The sequence below is a fragment of the Curcuma longa genome, chromosome 13 (assembly GCF_044706935.1).
Source record: "Curcuma longa cultivar G26 ecotype Majalengka, Jawa Barat chromosome 13, ITB_CL_G26_1.1, whole genome shotgun sequence".
NCBI lineage: Eukaryota > Viridiplantae > Streptophyta > Magnoliopsida > Zingiberales > Zingiberaceae > Curcuma > Curcuma longa.
In genome coordinates, this window is record NC_133873.1 from 919,532 (window position 1) to 933,782 (window position 14,251).

The 14,251-nt window shown below is 42.6% G+C and overlaps 1 protein-coding gene across 1 annotated transcript; it reads left to right on the top strand.

Moving 5' to 3' along the window:
• Nucleotides 1-749: 749 nt before the first annotated feature.
• Nucleotides 750-2,639, top strand: LOC141844314 (hypothetical protein At1g04090-like). Its single transcript, XM_074732352.1, has 2 exons — nt 750-895; nt 974-2,639. The coding sequence occupies exons 1-2, from the start codon at nt 763-765 to the stop codon at nt 2,518-2,520; spliced, it is 1,680 nt and encodes a 559-aa protein (XP_074588453.1). The 5' UTR covers nt 750-762; the 3' UTR covers nt 2,521-2,639.
• Nucleotides 2,640-14,251: the final 11,612 nt, after the last annotated feature.

Here is a 14,251-nt window from a genome sequence, read left to right on the forward strand (position 1 = left end):
TTAGATTTTTCATCTCAAAATATCCTACAGTGCACTATGCCGGGAGGGGCCACAAGACTCTATTTTTTAAAATTTTTTAATAATTTCAATATTCAAACTCTTATAAACTCAATTAATTTTGGAGGTGGATTCTTTTATAATTTGCCAATCAGGCAAATCTAAAAATATAAGTGGCTCATCGTTTAACAATTAGAACAAAAATCCTAGAGTATATCATAATTTTAAATTTTTTATTCTATTAAAAAAAATCTTAGAGTATATCATAATTAAAATATTCGAATATGCATTGTTCATAATTAAAGACTTATTACATTGTTCAAAAATCCTAGAGTTGGAAGGATAAGCATAATCAAAGTCTTATTACATTGTTCAAACTACCACCTTTTAAATGCTCTATTGTTTTTCTCTATGAATTTAGGAGTTCGAAGAATAATCAAAGTCTTACTACAATGTTCACAACCACCACCTTTTAAAGCATTTAAGTAAGCAGAGATAAGTACATGTTAACAGGTCTCATAATGGATGATGGTCCTACGTTTTTACTTGCACGTTATTAACATCTTCCTTTCGGCATTTCTTTTATTAAGAAAAAACCACGAGGAAACGATGCTCCAAAGCAAGTATTATCCACATCCACAAAACGCGGTCATGAAGATCCGATGCTCCAAGCAAACGCCGCCGCTGCTGCTGCTGCTTCCCCACCTTTTTAAATTCCCCCAGCTGCCTTCTGAAGGTTGCAATGTATCTATGCTAGCTTTGACAATGGGAAACTGCGTCTCTCTAACAGCAACCAGAAGAGTCCCCTCGCTCTCTGCTTCCAAGGCCAGCAGGAAACTTTCCCCTATCGAAGCGCCACCCTTTCATCTTCCATCGCCATTGACATCTTTACCACCAGGTGAATCTGTTCGTACCAATCATTAAGCAGGTGCTACAGCTTGGTGTGTTTGTAATCTTGAAGGTACGTGGTTTTCAGGTGGAGAATTCGCCAAGGGGAGCATCGACCTCGGCGGCCTCGAGGTTCGCCAAGTCTCCACCTTCAGCAGCGTTTGGGCGACCCAAGGCGGCGGGCCCGACGATCTCGGCGCCACCTTCTTCAAGCCTTCCTCACTCCCCGACGGTTTCTCGCCCTTCGGCTACTATGCGCAGTCCAACAACCGCCCTCTCTTCGGCTGGCTTCTCGTCGGAAGGGCTATCGGCTCCGGCGATGTTGCCCTCGCAAAGCCTTCCGACTACACCCTCCTATGGAGCAGCGAGTCGTCCAACAACCTCAAGCAAGACGGCCACGGCTACTTCTGGCTCCCGACGCCGCCGGAGGGATACCGAGCAGTCGGGCTGGTCGTCACCGGCTCGCCGGAGAAACCGCCTCTCGATGAAGTCCGCTGCGTGAGGAGCGACCTGACCGAAGAAGTCGAGAACGATGAGTATATTTGGAGCACCGACGGGTTCAGCGTCAACGCTTCACGGCCGGCCGTGAGAGGGATCACCGCCGCCGGCGTGCCTGTGGGATCCTTTCTCGCTCAACCAAATAATGGAATGATCACAAAGTTAGCTTGTTTGAAGAACTCGGCGTCCAATTTCACCAACGCCATGCCGAATCTTAACCAAGTGGAAGCTCTCATGCAAGCTTACGCGCCGAAGATTTACTTCCACTCCGACGAGGAATACCTGCCTTCGTCGGTGAATTGGTTCTTCAGCAACGGGGCTCTATTGTACCAGAGAGAAAACCAGAGCAATCCTTCAACTCCGATCAAGCCTGACGGATTGAATCTCCCACAGGGAGAATCCAACGACGGAGCTTACTGGATCGACCTGCCGGCCGAAGATGACAGAAAAGATAAGGTGAAGAAGGGGGACATCTCCAGCACCAAAGTCTACCTCCACGTGAAGCCCATGCTGGGCGCTACCTTCACCGACCTGGCCATATGGATATTCTACCCCTTCAACGGGCCGGCGAGGGCGAAGGTGAACTTCATCAACCTCAAGCTGGGGAGGATCGGGGAGCACGTGGGTGACTGGGAGCACATGACTCTGCGGATCAGCAATTTTACCGGCGAGCTGCGGCGGGTGTACTTCAGCGAGCACAGCGGGGGGAGCTGGGAGGAGGCGTCGCAGGTGGAGTGGGACGGTCCGACGAACAAGCCGGTTGGGTACGCATCGCTGCACGGGCACGCGATGTACGCCAGGCCGGGGCTAGTGCTACAGGGGAACGCCAAGCTGGGGATCGGCATCAGGAACGACACCGACAAGGGGAGCAGCGTGGATTGCGGGGAGAGGTGGGAGGTGGTAGGGGCGGAGTATTTGGGAGTGGAGGCGCCGCCGTGGGTGAACTACACGAGGGAGTGGGGGCCGAAGATTAGCTACGACATTTCGAGGGAGCTGAAGAAAGTGGAGAGGCTGCTGCCGGGGAGGCTCAAGAAGAGGTTCGAGAGCATCATCCGGAGTCTGCCGGATGAGGTGCTGGGGGAAGAAGGGCCGACGGGGCCGAAGGAGAAGAGCAACTGGGCGATGGATGAGAAGTAGCTTAGCTTGTGTGGATATGCAATATAATTGTTAGCTTGTGTGGATATGCAATTGTTATTGTTTCCTGTAGGATTCCATACTGTGGAAGCCAAATGGATGAATACAATGGTCGATTATATTGTCATAGTTTGCATAGGATGAATACACACACAAAAGACAAAAAAAATTTGTCGATGTCGAGTGTGTCCACTAGTATGACTTATTCAATTAGAGGAATCCATTCGGGAAGTAGGTGCAAACGATTGAGAACCATGAAAAGTTTTAGTTAGTCAACTGCCAATTGACAAGTTCTGAAAGCCTTAGTTTTACGCAAGGCCACTTCCACGGTTCGATTCCTCTGGGGTGCTCTCTCTCTCTCTCTCTCTCTCTTGATTTACCCTCGCTGGCCGGTGGGGACTCTCGTTGAAGGCCGTCAAGGACCGGTCAGCCAAGGGGACTAGTTGGTGTATATATATATATAACACAAACTGCGTATATTATAGCTTTCGCCTTAACAAAGAATTAACCGGGCGTTTAAAATTTACTTCTTATAAAATTTTCTATGATAATACTGATCTGCATAGATTAATACGCACTAAAATGTATTTAGATGTTCGACAAGGCTCTCATAATATATGAGAAAGTTTCCTTATCATAAATCAATTTACCTTTATTATATGAACCCTAGGTTTATAAGACTTCGTGCATGCTTCCTTTGCATGTTTCACTTCTTCAATTCTTCCTCTGAGTTACTTGATCCCTCCGATCCTTCAACCTCGACGATCCCCACCATCTATACTCCCTGTAACTTCATTTGCCTCACTCTTTTCCTTCACATAGGACATTCTTGAGTAAGTGTCCCTTTTTCCTCAATCAGTCTAACCATGAGTATCTAGCTATGTCAAGATCACACCTTTAGCCTGTCACGCCCGCAGAGGGCCCTTGGTTCCACTATTAGGTCTCCTAAACTACTTTAGACAATAATGTAGGATTTTACAACAACATCTTCCTCCCTTCCAATATTGAAATCATCATTCCTAAACTAACCAACCACCCCATCTTTCATCAAAAGGGGTTTAGCCTTTTTTTTTAGTCAGCTTCTTGATAACCTCTGTTTTCTCCTCCACTTTTTCCTCTTAAAAGTCATCGCTTATTTCTCTGCCCCTTTAGCCAATTTAACTCCAATTCTTTCCGCGTCTTGTTCGACATGGTCGTGGTGTTCCAATATTTCTAATTACTTCATCTATCTTGTCCTGACTACCAATTCTTAGGTGACAACCCTACGTCCCAAAAGGGTTGAAAGAACAACTTCATCTTTATTTACCCCCCCCCCCCCCCCCCCCCCCCCCCCCCCCCCCCCCCCCCCCCCCCTCTTTTCCCTTCTCTTTCTTTGCCTCTTGAATAGATGGGTTCTCTTCTATCCCTAACATAGGGTAGGGTTAAAAACTCGGATGAGCATAGGAACATAGGTAGGGTTAAAAACTTGGATGCGTATAGGCGAGTGTGTCAAGTCTTTCAAAAATATCAACCACTTTGTAGACAAGTACCTTTTGTATTATTTTGTCCTTAGTCCTAAGAAGACTCCTTTGTGACTCCCTATAAGTAGTTTCTTTAATTCGATTTTGCACCTACAATTGTTACTTATATGTTTTCTTAGTAGAAGAACTACTGATATAGTTTTTGTTGGCTAAGCAATTCCAAAAGAGGAAATGGGATCTTGAGAATCCAAGGGAGGATTCCCTCATCGTCTTCCCTTGAGTGGCCCCACCTCCCTCTCAAGAGGAGTCTCAATTCTGTGTGGAGCCACTACGGGCTAAGCTTCCTCCTTTAGGTGAGCCACCCCCACCTACTACCCCCTTCAATTGCTACAATTGGGCCATGACTCTATCAAAAATCATGCATCGTGAGGGTACCCCTGCGATCCTTCTTCCCCTAGATCAAATCACAAGGAACCAAACAAGAAGCATCAACTGTAATTGAGCAAAAGAAAGAAAAATACATAGATACAGAGTGAAAAATTACATATAAGAGAGTCAAGAGCTTGGTGCATCTGAGGGATATATAATTAACCTGATGAGACATGATCTTGTGACGAAGGAGCTGTAAGGTAAAACTTTTAAGTGAGTTGAGAGACTTGACCTAAGAGAAGGTAGTATTTAACTTAGGCAAAAACTCGACTATTAGGATGGTCATAGTCGACAATCTAATTAATTGAAAATGGTTTTTAGTCGGCTAGCGGTTGAGTTGATGTAGTAGTTGAACTGAGATTAATTAACCAAAAAATAGAATATTTTTCATTTATAGTAGAGTTAATTGGATAATGATTTGAAGTCAGCCAATTGATGAGTTATTGAGTTTTGGTATGCGTATTTTAAAATTTTATATTTCTTTAAACATACAACAGAAGTGTAATAAATAATTTATTACTATCTACATATAAAACTCACATGAGAACACACACGCATACAAATATAATCATAGATAATAAGCATAAATAATTTATACCTTTTGGATGACGCGAAGCGAAATGACATCAACTAGCAACCTTGAGAAAAGTTATCTTTACTCATATCCACGCCGATATCTCCTCGAGATGACTTTTCTAAGTCATGTATCATATCTCCATTTTGATACTAATTAAAAGAGGGAACAAATGATCCAAGAGAGGACCTACGGTTTGATTTCGTATCCAACAGCTCGAAGCAATTTGGCGATACAAATCAAAATCAGATTGAACGGAGGTAATCACACCACCGTTCGAAGTACGAACAATTCACTGTCAAGAAGGGACAACAAACCTAATGATACAGAGTGAAAAATTACATATAAGAGAGTCAAGAGCTTGGTGCATCTGAGGAATATATAATTAACCTGATGAGACATGATCTTGTGACAAAGGAGCTGTAAGGTAAAACTTTTAAGTGAGTTGAGAGACTTGACCTAAGAGAAGGTAGTATTTAACTTAGGCAAAAACTCGACTATTAGGATGGTCATAGTCGACAATCTAATTAATTGAAAATAGTTTTTAGTTGGCTAGCGGTTGAGTTGATGTAGTAGTTGAACTGAGATTAATTAACCAAAAAATAGAATATTTTTCATTTATAGTAGAGTTAATTGGATAATGATTTGAAGTCAGCCAATTGATGAGTTATTGAATTTTGGTATGCGTATTTTAAAATTTTATATTTCTTTAAAAATACAACAAAAGCGTAATAAATAATTTATTACTATCTACATATAAAACTCACATGAGAACACACACACATACAAATATAATCATAGATAATAAGCATAAATAATTTATACCTTTTAGATGACGCGAAGCGAAATGGCATCAACTAGCAACCTTGAGAAAAGTTATCTTTACTCATATCCACGCCAATATCTCCTCGAGATGACTTTTCTAAGTCATGTATCATATCTCCATTTTGATACTAATTAAAAGAGGGAGACAAATGATCCAAGAGAGGACCTACGGTCTGATTTCATATCCAACAGCTCGAAGAAACTTGGCGATACGAATCAGATTGAACGGAGATAATCACACCACCGTTCGAAGTACGAACGATTCACTGTCAAGAAGGGACAACAAACCTAATGACATGGGAGTTCTGGCAACAACAATTGCCCGCTAGAACAATAGCCCAAAAGGGAAGGAAAAAAGGATACCTTACGATCGAGAAGCAACCGTTGCTTTTCCTTTTGTTCCTTGCTCCTATCGTCGGTTGTAGCTTCCTTTGGCTCGGGGATGGCTGACCTTTGTAGGATACTAATCTATGGAAAGATCCTTGGCCAGAGCTGAGGTTGGACAACCTTCTATGGCCGGCGGCAACACCAACCACCAAGCTAAGGGGTGATGACAATGGAGAGGAAAGGTTGGATGACAACTAGAGATAAGAGGGTTTTGGTGGCATATTTAAAACCTAACAATTACATTTTTAATCTACTCAATAACTCTTCTTTAGTGATGTATTTATAAATCTTTAATGGATTTGCCTCGCTAACCAAAAATCTACTTCCGTTAACCCAAAGTTCAAACCATTAGTCTTAAGTATGGTTCACAACCCAATCGGGATGGTTCAAAACCAAACCACTTTTAATTAAAATCAAACTAATTTAGTTTATAATTAAATCAAAGAGGGTCCACATTGTCTTCAAAAGATGTGGTCCATCTGTGCTTCCATTTCGATAAAATACCTTTCATATTTGTCCTTTGTCTGGTCTAAGTAGACTCAATCTCTCTCAATCTGAGAATCCAATTCTCAAACTCATTTTTATGTCTCTTGGAAAAACTCATAGTGTGTGAAACCCTAAATCCTAAATCTTATATTTACATTTTGACTTATACCCAATCATCACGGGTCCACACCTCCGTAGAGATGCTTGCTTAACATGTCAAAGTTTAAGTCTCTATGACCAAGATGACTTGAATATCTCAAGTCGAAGGAAACTTGCACTCGAACTGTAATGAGATCTTCACAAGCATGTAAAGAACCACATAAAGTCTCAGGACAAATCACTTCCAATGAACTAGTTATACTTAACCATTATTCATATGTTAACTCTGTAGGATCGGATAAGCGCTAGAGAGGGGGGGTGAATAGCGCTTATAGCGATTTTTCCCGATTTCAAAAACTCATATCGATAATCATGCTCGTTCGTAAATTGAGTATATGCAGCAGAAATGAAAACAATAAACAAGCAAATAAAGACACATTTATTTTTACTTGGTTCACAGCCAAAAGCTGCTACTCCAAGGCCCACGATCTGTGATCGTTTACGTACGGGCAATTCACTAATAAATTTGTTTCCTTACGGAAACAAGTTGTAACGATTTACAATAAATCAATGATAAAACTTTATCATATTAACAAGTACAACAAATGAAATCATTACCCGAAAGACAGAGTTTGAAGATCTTCTTTCTGGCACGATTCCGGCGTTACGACGGTTGGACGGATGTTGCTACTCGCTTAGGGTGCCGTCGGCTCGATCTGACTTGACTTGAATTGCTTCTTAATTGTTGTTGAGAAGCCTCTGTTTGAAGTGCTTTAATTAGATATTCTGATCGACTAGAACCTCATTCTGGTCGACTCCACGTAGACCACCGATCCACTATCCTCGCAGCTGACTCGACCTTCCGGTCGACTAGAATCTCCATTCTGGTTGACTCTGTGCTGACGTGGAGGGTCTTGATAGACTTCGACTTCCGCTGTGTTTATCCAATCTCGAGTCACTTGGAATCTATATTCTGGTCGACTAGAACTTCTAGTCTACTTGAATCTCGGATAAGGTCGTCCGGAGTCAAAGACTTCACCTCTCCAATCTGCATTACAAGTTAATTCCAAAAACATAGACAAACAGATTGAAGGATAGCTCTACGAACTATTTCTTGGTCTTAACTTCAGGTTTCCAATGAAACCTTGGATTAGATCGATGCCTATAGTTCCACTCGGGAATGTGTCCTGACCCACTCCTCACGGGAGAAATTACCTTACTTGCCAACCAAGTCCTCCAGACTTGTTGGAGTTTCTGCTCAGCTGTGGTCCTTGGCCCCCAGGAATTTACTGCTAGAACTCGGTCCTACTGACTGCCTAGACTTTACCAAATCTCTAGTCCTCCTAACTGTATCCGCTTGCACTTTGGCCATGCTTCTCGATCCTCCGACATTGCATGAACTTGCACATGGTGCACTTGACCTGCCAAGTCTTCTACCTGATCCTCCAGACCAAGACTTGCCCTTGTCTAGCCTCCAACTAGGACTTTTACTTTTTGCCTAGCCTCAACTAGGACTTTACCTGTGCTCCCTGCACACTAGATCAACTTGTTAGTCCAACAACACATTTAACTTGAACCTTGTGTCATTATCAAAACCAAGGTTCGATCATCTGATGCTTCTCACACTAACAATCTCTCCTTTTTTTGATGATTTTTCAATTTTATCTTATTAATTATAATTCAGGTATCTATTATTTGATTAACTTTGAGTTAGATTCAAGTTTAACCTTTCTACTTTCTAAACCTATATTTTAAGAAATAATTTCCAAGCAGTGGCGAGGCATAGAGGCCTTCTTGGGTATCGAAACAACAACCACGTTCTAAGATAAAATTGATTCAGGAAATTATAAGTTTAGCTAGTCTAGGGAGAAACTTTAGTCTAACTAGTCTAGGATGTGGTGAGGTAGCTTCGACTAGTTTAACCTAGCTAAGCAGACCAAGTAAGGTACTCCTTACCCTGAGTCTTCCTAACGTACTATCATCTCGCCTCACCCTGGTACTAGGTTGGCAAGAATTAATTAAATATTCTATCCTTATCTAGCCTAGGTTATTCTAGTGCAGAAAATAAAAATAAAATAAAAAATAAAGAAATTACAAGCAATCAATTATGGAATTTGGATGTCCTTGGATCATGACCCTTGTTGGGTCGGATTAAATGTATTTGATCCTTAAGGATTCAGAATTGGTTCGTTCCAACTGGATTAACTAATTTAGACTTAGGAATCTATGCTTGGACTCTAGGTCTATTTAGTTTGTGAGTTCTGTGCAACAATGTCATGAATGACCTATTCTTTGATTTGAGTCCAATGCCCGATCAATTGTATCCAACTTTCTGAGATACAAGTATCATGTTAAGTGTCAAGAAACTTAGACCCAGACGTGAATTTTTCAAGAGACCATCTGAGATCATCAACTTAAAGCTTTAATTGAGAATTCTCCTTCTCAAGTTAAACTTAAGTTGAATCCTCAATTGTCAAAGCCTTGGTTGATAGCTCAATGTTGACTTTCTCTTTGAGGAGAACTACCTCCTCTTGGAGCGATTCAACCAAAGCATTAGATTTAGCTAATTTCTTTGAAAGACTAATTATTATAGAATACAAGCATTCGGTACTTATAGGGGTATGGGAACCTTTGGAAACGGATGCGAATCCGTGGCTTATGTCGGTGTCCGAGTCGATGCCGCTTTTCGTCGGTTCGTTCCTTGTTGGAAGGGCGAGGAAACTCGTCGTCGTAGGTTCTTCGTCCGAGTCTTCTAACGATGACTCGTTCCAGGTTGCCTTGAGTGCTTTCTTCTTAGTTCTTTGGTACTTCTTTTGGTTCGGGCAGTCGACCTTGAAGTCACCTTCTTGTTGCATCCGTAGCATCTGAGATCCATTTTGTCAGTTGATGTTGGACTATTTGTCTTGTTCACCAACCTCTTCACCTCCGACTTCTTGACTCCACGTTTTCTCCGCATCATTTTCCATACAAGGTTTACAAGCTCTGTTGTGACTTCATCGTTTGTTTCAGAGTTTGATGATTCTGAATCTTCAACTATCCTTTTTGCCTTCTTTTCTTTATTTGTTCCTGCAAGAAGAGCAATACCCTTCTCTTCCATTTTAATGTTAGACTGTTCGTATAATTCAAATTCAGAAAAGAGTTCGTCTAATTTAATTTTTGAAAGGTCCCTGAAGACCTTGTAAGCATCCACCATAGATGCCCATAAAGTGATCCTAGGAAACACTTTCAATGTGTACCTAATTATGTCCCGATTCTCGATCTTCTAGCCGATTGCATGTAAACCATTGAGGATGTTCTGGATTTTGGCATGCAGCGTGCTTGCTGACTCCCCGTCCATCATCCTAATATTATATAATTTATTCATTAATAAATCTCTTTTACTTACCTTAATGTTTGAGGTGCCTTCGTGGAGTTTAATCAGTTTGTTCCACAGGTCTTTTGTACTAATGAACGGTCCGACCCGATTTAGTTCTTCCTTGGTCAGTCCACATTACAAGGTTTGTGTGGCTTTTGTGTCTGCCTCGATCTTTTTCCTCGTGGTCGTGTCCCACTTCTCGCAAGTCTATGGTATACCATCATTGTCAGTTGAGATTGTGAATTCTGTCTAGATGACTATCCACATTCCCACTTGAGTCTTCAGGTGGTACTCCATCCTGTTGAGATCGATGCGTTCGCTAGACGGGGTGAATAGCAATTCTTCGAATTTCTCTGCAAAAATGTTAGCGGAAGCAAAATAAATGAAAAATGAAGATCAATCGCTAACCCGGTTGTTTACTTGGTATCCACCTTGTTAGGATCGGTTGGTTCGCTAGAGGGGGGTGAATAGCGTTTTTCGAATCTTCTTCGATTGTTTCTCTGCAAGAGTGTTAGCGGAAGCAAAATATAATAGAGAAAACAATAGATCAACGCTAACCCGGTTCGTTTACTTGGAATCCACCTCCGCAGAGGTGACTAATCCAAGGATCCACACGCACGCACACACCCGCTGCACTATGAATCGTCTCCTTCTCGAAAACCTCGAAGGCGGAGAAACCTTTACAACCTTTTCGTTCTCCTCAAAATGATGTGAAATAATGTTTAGGAGGAGAGGAATAAAGCAAAGAATCAGAGAACAACAAGTTCTCAAAAGAAGCACTGAAAAATAAAAGAATGACAGAATTTTTACGAAAACTTTTTGTTGATCTCGAGCAGGCTTCTTTTATAATTCTTCGACATCAGTCGACTGCTGGCAGGGCCAGTCGACTGATGGCTTCAATCGACAATAAAATCTTGCATTAAAGCGCATTAAATACTTGCCATCTTTCTCCAACATTCAAATATCAGTCGACTGATCCAAGACCAGTCGACTGACATCAGTCGACTCTAATACTCCAGTCGACTGCCCAGTTGACTCCTGTCTTCCTCTAGCTCGACTGATTTTTTTGTGTAAGTCTGATTTATGAGCAGTCGACTGCTGGCAGGGCCAGTCGACTGATAAAGCTGAAAAATCTTATTTTAGCTTCTCTTGACCTAGACCTCGGCCTTTAAACACCTCTCATAGCCTCGTGCCTTCCCTGGATGCTCCATCATCCTTGCACTAGCTTGAGATGCTTCCATCAGCTTCGTCATGTCAAGTCTTTGCCAAGATCAACCTTGGACTTCTCCTTGCCAAGACTTCCTACCTGGACTTTTCTTTTGCCAAGACTTCCTCCTTGGACTTTTCTTTTGCCAAGACTTCCCACTTGGACTTTTCTTTTGCCAAGACTACCCACTTGGACTTTTCCTTTGCCAAGACTTCCCACTTGGACTTTTCCCTGCCAAGTCTTCAACAATTATTTATCCCCGTTTAGTATTGCACCAACAATCGTTTCAGAGGGAAAAGAGTATCTTAAATTCTTAAAATATGCTGAAAACAGCAATATCAGTCGACTTATAATGTATCAGTCGACTCAGCAGTCGACTGCAATCTGACTCAGTCGATTGATATGCTGAATTTCAGTTATTAGAGACGAGATTGAAAAATGCATGAGTAATTGTATGAGTTTCAAAAATTTATGAAATTTTACATGTACATTACTCATGTCTAACACTATTTGAGAAAAATAATTTGAAAAATTTTGGATCTCAAATATGGTAGATTGATACAAATTTCAAAAATGATTGGATAAAGTTAATAAAAGTCCAACTTAGTATCACCATTTCTGTTGATGCAGTTTTGTCCTGATTGTTGTTTTGATGTTGACAACGATTTAAGTTGATATTCAAATTGATCGATTAGATCGATTAGATTGAGAGGGCTCGGTAGCTCGTTCTCCGGATTAGGTCGGAGAGGGCTCGGTAGCTCGTTCTCTGGACTGGATAGAATTGGAGAGGGCTCGGTAGCTCGTTCTCCGGATTAGGTCAGAGAGGGCTCGGTAGCTCGTTCTCTGGACTGGATAGAATTGGAGAGGGCTCGGTAGCTCGTTCTCCGGATTAGGTCAGAGAGGGCTCGGTAGCTCGTTCTCTGGACCGGATAGGATTGGAGAGGGCTCGGTAGCTCGTTCTCCGGATTAGGTCAGAGAGGGCTCGGTAGCTCGTTCTCTGTACCGGACTATGGTCCGAGGAGGCTTGATAGCCCATCCTCAGACCGGATCAACATCAGAGGAGGCTTGGTAGCCTGTTCGTGATTACGAGATCCAGCGCGATTGGCTTGGGTGAGACTCAAGTCGATCTGATCGAGTTCAGCCTGTTTCAATCGATCAGTGAATCGATTAAACCAAGGCTGAGTGTTTTAATCGATCATCTGATCGATTACAGACCTTCTTTAATCGATCAGTTGATCGATTACGATACATTCTGTGAGTTCTCAGAAATCCCACAGATTCAAAGGTAATCGATTGGTTAATCGATCACAAGGTTCACTGGGAAATGGCATTGACGAGCGGTAATCGATCGATTGATCGATTACCGTGCCCTTAATCGATCGGCCGATCGATTAAGGGTATGTGTAATCGATCAGTCGATCGATTACACGCGTGGATGAGAAACGGACTACGTCTTTAATCGATTGCTTGATCGATTATACTTTATTCTGATCGTTACTGCTGTACTTCGATTACTTTGCTGCTTTGCTTCGCTAATCCTCTGATAAGTTGCAGCAGGTGGCGTTTGAATTTGAATGAAAATGGAAGGGTCAAGAGTTGCTTTAGCTTTTGGCAGGGTTGATCGAGAAGTTGACTTCGGCGTGCTTTGAGGCAAAGACAAGAGTCTGAGCTGCAGAGGATGATCAGTTGATCCTGCAGTGAACTCAGAGGCCGTTGATGGAAGCTGTTTAAAAGCAAGAGGAAGAAGAGGAAGAGGGTTAACGCTGAAATCTGAAACCCTAGCTGTGTGCTCTGGCTTGATCGTTTGCTCCTGTTCTTGCTGTTCCTGCTCTCTTGGTGCTCATTGAAGCTCTTCTGCCCGAGGTGGTGCAACGAGGCTTGCTCTCGGGAGTCCGAGTTTGTTTTTGATCTTGCAGGCTTGTGAGGCTTGTGCTGTAAGTTCTTATTGTGGTAGCCTCAGTTTCATTTCCTTCTAATCTCTGCACTTAAGTTTTCATCTTTGAGATTGATTGTGGAGAGGTAACTCCACCGAGAAGGAGGAAATTGTTATTAGCCGGTTTCATCCGGGGTCTGATCTACCGAAGATCAAGGCTTCGTCCACCTTACGGACACGCCGAGGAGTAGGGGCAAGTTATCCCCGAACCTCGTATATTGTTGTGTCTTCTTGTTTTTCGATTTGTTTGCTATTGTTTCCGCTGTGCACTAACAAATTTGTAGGAGAAAACCTCTCGATTTCGAAAAGAAGGCTATTCACCCCCCCTCTAGCCACCTCCAAGTTCCAACAAGTGGTATCAGAGCTTGGGCTCTTTGCAAAGGATTCCAACCCTAAAGAGTTAAGGAGATGGCAATGAAGGAAGGTTTCAGCACAAATCGTCCACCCTTCTTCGACGGAGCCGACTTCCAGTATTGGAGGAGCCGGATGGAGTACTACCTCAAGACCGACATCTCTATGTGGTTCTCCATCAAAGAAGGCTTCACTCCACCAAGGGACGAAGAAGGTAAGGAACTCGAATCATCTAGGTGGTCCGCGGAACAAACGCGCAAGGGACAAGCCGATGCGAAGGCGGTGGTGACACTTCAATGCGGGATCAACAAGGATCAACTCATCAAGGTTGGTCCGTTCACAAGCGCAAAGGACCTATGGAACAAGCTCATCGAGCTTCACGAAGGAACCCGAGATTCCCGGATCGCGAAAAGGGATCTCTTCCTCAACCAACTCCAAAATCTCACCATGAAGGAGAATGAGACGGTAAGTGAGCTCCATGGACGCTTCAAGGAAATCCTCAATGGATTGCACACCGTCGACGAAAGGGTAGAGAACCGTGATCTCGTAAGGTACGTCCTAAAGTCCTTTCCGAGGAATGCTTTGTGGTCATCCATGGTGGATGCCTACAAAGTATCCAAGGATCTTT